Source organism: Tupaia chinensis, unplaced genomic scaffold, assembly GCF_000334495.1.
Source record: "Tupaia chinensis unplaced genomic scaffold, TupChi_1.0 Scaffold000115_1, whole genome shotgun sequence".
Lineage (NCBI taxonomy): Eukaryota > Metazoa > Chordata > Mammalia > Scandentia > Tupaiidae > Tupaia > Tupaia belangeri.
In genome coordinates, this window is record NW_006159579.1 from 3,954,521 (window position 1) to 3,961,714 (window position 7,194).

Genomic DNA, 7,194 nt, shown 5'->3' on the forward strand with positions numbered 1-7,194 from the left:
TAAAAGGGAGAAAGCAAGCTGCCAGGCCCAGGACTTGAGAGCCACAGTCGCCATGTGGGAGTCCTGCACCATTAACCACCATGCCACCTGCCAGCCCCCAAGTTGCATGGTTTAAATCCAGACCTGGTAGCTTGAAAAACACGCCAAGAGGATCAGCAGATGGCATAATGGTTGCATTGCTCAACTCATATATAGTCCATTGCAGTTGGAAACCCAGACCCGGCAGCTTAAAACTCAACACTGGTTGGGACCATCAGATGACGTTAAGGTTACATTGTTGGACTCCCACATAGTCGACCACAGTTCTGGTCGGACCTGATGACCTAAAACTCACGCCAAGCCCTGTGCGCATGCATGCCCAAAATCCTGAGAGGAGAATGGAAGAAAAGGGATTGTGCCATGACCATTGCCTCCCGGAGGATGATTTCTCTCTCTCTGGCAAGCACACATGCCCTATAGCAAAAAAAAAAAAAAAAAAACCTCTCTTAAAAACAAAACAAAACAAAACAAAAACCACCGGTCATGGGTGCACATGCATGCCCAAAATCCTAGGAAGAGAAGGGATTACAGCGTGCCCATCCTCCTTGGGAGGTGATTTCTTGCTTTCTGTGTCTCTGGGAGCTCACACACCCTATAACAAAAATCTCTCTTAAAAAAAGAAAGAAAGAGGGAACCAGCAGTTAGCGTAATGACTATGTCGCTGGACTCCCACATAGTCGACCGCGGTTCGCATCCCGGACCCGGTGGCTTAAAACTCACACCGGGCGCGTGTGCGTGCGAGCCCAAGATCCCAAGAGGAGAATGGAGGAGAAGGGATTGTGGCATGACCATCCCCCCTGGGGGGTGATTTCTCGCTTTCTGTCTCTATGTCTCTCTCTGTCTGGCAAGCGCACGCGCCTTATAGCGAAAATCTCTCCAAAAAAAAAAAGAAAGAAAAACATGTCAGGCACATGTGCGTGTGTACCCAAAAATCCTTAAGAGGAGTGTGGAAAAGAAGGGATTGCAGCATGGTCATCCCACGGGTGGTGCTTTCCCTCTCTCTCTTTCTCTCTGTCTCTGGCAAATACATACACTCTATAGCAAATTTAAAAAAAAAAAGTTTTAACATCTTTTGGAACTAAGTGATAGGATTTATTTTATCTATATCGTTTGCATTTTTTTCCAATGAGAATGGATTATTGTGCAAATAAAATGAAGAATCCCTGCTACCATTAATTAATAATTTATATTATTAATATAATATATTATAGGGGATAGTAGGGGAGGCCCTGGAATACAAATCTGTGACCCTGCACCCTGCTTCTACCTCAGCAAACCCTGTTCTGCTCATCAGTCTTTTCCTGCCTTCTCTTTCTCAGTCTTAGGAAAAGTCCTCAGTGCTGTGGGCAGTGCCCAGCTACTGATGTCCCAGAAATTCCAGCAGTTCCGGGGACTCTGTGAGCAAAACTTGGTGAGTTTGATTTTTTTTTCCCTCCATAGTAGCTGCCCAACAGGTACCTCAGCTGAACTGGGCCTGCTTGCAGCCAGCTCCTCTGTGTCCTCCATAACACAGAGAAGGTGTTGCTTCCTCGTGGCATTGGAGAAAGGGACAGCATGTGTGTCAGGACCCAGCACAAGGAAGGGGCCAGGAGTGGTCTCCTCAGGTTTGATCCTTTGAATAAAACATTGAACTCTACACAGTAACAGTGACATGAAAGTTAAGTCAGTCAGCCTTGGTCTAAGTATATGAAATACATCCTGTATCTAGAAAGACACTTGGTTAAGAACTAAAGAAATAACCATTGCTGTGCGGCATGTTGGGCTTCATTTCCCTTCTTCCCACTTGTGAGGGGACTTGCCCCACAGGGCCAGAAGCAGATTCTGGCAGCTTTTCCTGCGAGAATCTCTCTCCACCTAGCCAGGAGCTGTGGAGAATGTCGGTTTCTAGTACCTGATAGTAATGAGATTTGGGGGTTCGGTTGCCATAGAATTATATGATGGGAGGGAACTGATAACAGAGCCATTGATCATTCCCACCTAAGAATGCATTGTGCTGTTGCTTGCCTCACCGTGAGACCAGGGCCCAGACCAGGGCCCAGACATATCCTCCCTATAATAGAATGTGTTAATGACATGAGTGCCTTCCTTATCATAGCCCGACAGCAATGGCCTCAGTCCATGTGTTCTCCTGAGAGTCCTGTTTCTGTGATGAGATTATCCCCCTCCCAAAGATCCCTCCACTACAGTGGGCACTAACCAGGAACTGGTTTCTTTCACTCATACAGTTACTGACTTGGATTCTGGGAACAAGGGAATGGGATAAGACCCTAGGATCCTCCCCACCCAGTGTTCACACAGCCAGGGGGACCATGCTTGGGGTGGGAGAAGGTCTCTGTCTTGCTGGCCCCTCTGATCCCCGTCTGCCCCACAGAACCCTGACGCCAACCCACGTCCAACAGCCCAGGACCTGGCAGGGTTCTGGGACCTGCTACAGCTGTCCATCGAGGACATCAGCATGAAGTTTGATGAACTCTACCACCTCAAGGCCAACAGCTGGCAGCTGGTGGAGACCCCCGAGAAGAGGAAGGTGAGCATGGAGCAGTGCGGAGGGGAAGTCCAGGGACAAATTCCTGGTCGGCAATAACGCTGCCCACATCGGTCAGTGCTGCTTGGCTCCCTTCTCCGTGTGTCGTCTTTGAGCGGGGGGCTCACGTCCATCACCGCGTGGGGTCCATGCTTGGCTCTCGTCCAGCTTGCCGCTTGCCCTGTGTAGGAGAGCTGCCCCTGAAGCATGCCATCCTGCCCTGCATGTTCAGAGAAGGGGATTTCTGGGAAAGCACACCCACAGCCTCAGCACCAGGGGAGCCTTGGCCATGGACCTTTGCAGGGAGCATAATGGTCCTCCCCCCTGAGGCTATGCCATTGGTATTGGCGCCTGGACCCAGTGACCCCTGTTGGTTATTAGACTATTACACATCCCTAGAATAGCATGTGAACTGAGACCTGGGAGTTGGAAGCCCCCCATTTAACTCCCGTCTCTGCCTGTATGTCTCGGGCTAGTTCATGCCTGAGTCTCAGATCCCCAGTGGTTCAGAGTGGGGTAAGAACAGGTGATCTGTCGCTTCTTTCCCGCTAGAACATTCTCAGTCTAAGCTTGCTTTTTGCTCCTATGCCTTGTGCTATTCCCACTATCATCGCTTCTGTGGCTTCCTGATTCCAAATGTGTGTTGCTTGTGCCCAGTGCGGGGAGGCTGGGGTGGAGCGGCTCCAGCTGCCAGCACCTTGTGGGGGTTGTGTCACCCAAAACGTGGCACCTTTATTTTATTTTTCTTCCCTCCTCACTGTCTCACTGAAGGAAGAGAAGAAACCACCCCCTCCAGTCCCAAAGAAGCCAGCCAAATCAAAGCCGGCTGTGAGCCGTGACAAGGCCTCGGACCCCGCTGGGGATAAGCAGCGTCAGGAGGCCCGCAAGAGACTCCTGGCCGCCAAGCGGGCAGCTTCTGTGCGGCAGAACTCGGCCACAGAGAGTGCGGACAGCATTGAGATTTATGTCCCCGAGGCACAGACCAGGCTCTGAGACCACGGAGGAGGAAGACCACTTGAGATGATTAAAAGAACACGCACAGAAACTAAACACCAGTGGAATAAAATTTTCTCAACCTTTAGTATGGTTATCTGTCTAGAGACCCTGAGCCAACTTTCAAATTGATGCATACAAGGGCTCACAATTTGGCTTTTTTGGGTCCCTCCCAGCTTTAGGTTTTGAAGACATCACACACACAAAAAATCAACAGAAAACACAAAACTAGAAACTTTTTTTCCCTCTTGCTGGCCGTGGCGGACTAGAGATGGACATCGGCAACTCCCCGGCCCAGCCTCCAGACTGCAATCTTTTTACTGTTCTATCTGACGAGAACCTACACTGGCTTGTTTACAAGACGACAACAGTCCAAGGGCAGCCTTGGGCACCTGCCATGTCCTTCCTCCTTCTCCCTACTCCTCCTGCTCTGACCTCGGAGTTTTCATTCTTAAGTTTTTCTCTTTTCCCTTCAGAGCTCACAAAGGGGTCACCATCATGGCTGGCGGCTTTCTGGTTCTCAGCTCTTTTTGCGGTTGAGGGACCAGAGGACAGAGAGATGGCCATGTGTCCCCTTCTTCCCCTGCCAAGTGCTCACACAGTCTTGCACGCGTGCCCACACACACACACACACACACACACACACACAGATGGAGATTCCTGTCACAGGAGCAGCCCTGCCACTGCACCCAGCCAGCCCTGGGCAGTGTCAGGCAGGACTTGCCTCTGAGCAGATGAGGAGGTGTTAGTCTCGGGGAAGAGGGGACGAGCTGAAGCCACAGTTACCACACTCGAGGCACCTGCCTCTTTCTTCTCTCCAGCCCTGTCTTCCTTCAGCAAAAGAAAATGTAGGAATCAGAGTGGCTTCTAGGGGGCACCTAGGGGAGGGACCCCGTTTTCCAAGGGGTTGACTGTCCTCGGCCGCACCTGTGTACAGTCCCCAAGGGGCGGGCGGTGGTGTCTGTACGTATGTGTACATATGCACATAGACCTTAGAGTGTATATTAACAACGCCCATCTGCTCACCCATGCCCACCAGCGCCGCCGCTGCTGGCTCTCAGGGCACCTGGCAGGAGGCGGGTGTGTGAATAGCATATATTTTTACATGTACTATATCTAGGTGTGTGTACAAGTGTGTGTAAAAATATATACCTTGTGTGTAAGCAGCCCTTTTTTTTGATCTCCCACCCTGCCCTGCCTCTGAGTTTTCTGTTCTGTTATATAATTTTTTACCCCCGTCATCCTTCTCTCTCCTCTGCCCCTGTCCCCACTCCCAGGGTGTCATGAGCCCTGAGCCTCAGTGGCCCAGGCCTGCAGGACGGGTAGGGGAGGCAGGCTAGGGCAGGCCGCCTGGGCGGGGGCCAAGCCCAGCAGTGAGCTCAGTACTCCAGGGGCTGCTCTATACTGTGTATACGACTCTATGGCAATGGAGACATCCTCTTGTCTGGCACTTGCTGCAGGGGGCCCCCCAGGTGAACCAAGGGCCTGCTCTGGGGCCCCATTCCAGCTTGGCCACTGTCTGTGACCTTGGGCAAGTCACTTGACCTCTGTGTGCCTCAACTTCCTCCTCTGTAAAATGGGGACAGTCCCTGCCCCTCCCTACCTCACAGGCATGTTGTGAGAATAAATGAGGTAACGTGTACCAAGGGCTCATGGTGTTATTGCAGTGGGCTGGGCCAGGGTGGAGTGGACGCCTGAGGGAACCAAGCCAGACCCTTCCCAAGGCAGCTCTTTGAAGACAGGCTCAACGGAGTGTGAAGAGGAAAGCCAGCTCAGTCACGTGCCGACTCTGATCCCGGGCCAGGAAATCAAACTCACTGCCGCTGCTTCTGGAAAACGAGTATGTGATGTTCACCTCACCAGCTTCCTGTAAGGAGGAGACGCCTGAGAAGTAGGTGCTGTCATGGAAGCCAGGAGGGGCTGGCAGGCCAGGCCACCCACAGCCAGGCTCCCGCTGCTCCCACCCTCCGGGCTGTGTGCGCAGAGTGCCCTGCCCCAGCACCCGCTCCCTGGCCCGGTGCTGGCCGCAGGGCTGGGGCAGCTGTACACACAGCTCCTCTGGTGGGGACAGATCTTGGACATCGTACCAAGTGTTCAGGTCTAGGGCAGGCGGTAGGAAACAATGCAGCAGGATGACATGTAGGACCTCCACCAAACCCGGTCTGGGCAGGAGCAGGAGCTTTCAGTCGAGACCAGGACCAGCTGATCTTAGCCCATGGGGACTAGGAGTGGCTTGTGGTGTGGTAGCCAGGGAGTGTGCACCCCAAGCAGAAGGAACAGTAGGTACCAATACATTGCCCCTTCCCCCTGTGGTAGAGCACACCTTTTAGCAAGTTCTTGGGCCAGACTCTGGGACACAGATACCTGGTGTCCTCCTTTGGCCCAGCCCAGCCAAGATGCCACAACTGGAGGCTCAGGGTGACAACTGCCTCCCTAGGCACGTTGCCCAGACTACCTAGCCCTGCCCCCATGCGATAATTCCAGCTGTCTGGGCCAGAGCAACTTGCCCTGCTCCCTACCTAAGTGGTGACTCTGGGCAGTTCCGATTAACTCCTGGGACTGATTCCTTCTTGAACGTAACCTGCCCTGAGACCCAGCTGGGAGTGACCTGAAGGGTAAGTGAAGAGATTTGGGGTTGCTTTGGGTCACACCTACACCCAGCATCAGGGGTGTGGGTGAGTGCAGAGAGGCAGAGCTGAGGGTGAGCGCTACCATCCAGCTGGCAGCCCAGTTCCAGCCCTGTGGGCCATGGAGACCAGGACAGCCCCTGGCCCTTCAACGCCTGTTTCTGCTGTGGCCAGTTAGGGGCTCTGAGGGACCTTGCGCTTCTTGGAGCGAGCCAAGACGGGATGAACACACAGAATCCTGGCGCAGCAGAGGGGCCTCCACCACCACCAGGTCGGAGGACTGGTGCAATGAACACCAGATCGTCTGCCCAGACCATCGGCACTGAGCTGCGTCTGCATCACCCCACGTGGCTACACTTTTCCCCAAGCTGCTTGAAAGGAAGCTCACATGCATGTGACATTTCACCCCAAATACTTCAGCTCCAAAATCAAGGACATTCCTGCACAACCGCAGTACAATTATCACCCTCAAATTTAATAAAGGAATGTTCCAGGGAGGACCTCCCATAGTCCAGCCACCAAGCAGTGTCCTTTATGGTTTTTTCCTTTTATCCAACCAGGGTCCAATTAAGGATCCTTCACTGCTCTCTGTTACCATGTCTTGAAATCAACAAGTTGCCCCTCTTTTTTTTTGTCTTTATAACTGATTTTTTTAAGTACTCAAGCTTCTTATAGAATGTTACATAATTTGGATTTACCTGTTTTCCCCTGACTAGATTCAGATTAAACAGATTTGACAAGAATATGACTTACGTGACATCCCATCTCCTTGTACCCTGTTCCATTAGGAAACACTTGTCACTTCAGGGAGAGTCTTAACAGCTTCCCAGAGAAGCTGGGAATGCGTGCTCGGCCTGTTGCCGAAACCAGTCCTTAAGGAAACATAGAGGACCTAGGTTAGAGACAAACAGGAAGTCACTCCTGCCCCGCAAGACTGCAAGATGACCAGTATGAGCAGCCCTGGATCCCTGTGAGCCCTACGCAGGACAGCAGATCTAAGCACAGGAATGC

General features: G+C 52.2%; 1 protein-coding gene across 1 annotated transcript in view; it reads left to right on the forward strand.

The window, feature by feature from the left end:
• DLGAP4 (DLG associated protein 4) overlaps positions 1 to 5,198 on the forward strand; it is a 99,171-nt gene extending 93,973 nt beyond the window's left edge. The window contains 3 exon segments of the mRNA XM_014586148.2: positions 1,359 to 1,450; positions 2,411 to 2,566; positions 3,335 to 5,198. Of these exon segments, the coding sequence (XP_014441634.2) occupies positions 1,359 to 1,450; positions 2,411 to 2,566; positions 3,335 to 3,556 (470 nt within the window). The 3' untranslated portion in view covers positions 3,557 to 5,198.
• The last annotated feature ends 1,996 nt before the right edge of the window (positions 5,199 to 7,194 follow it).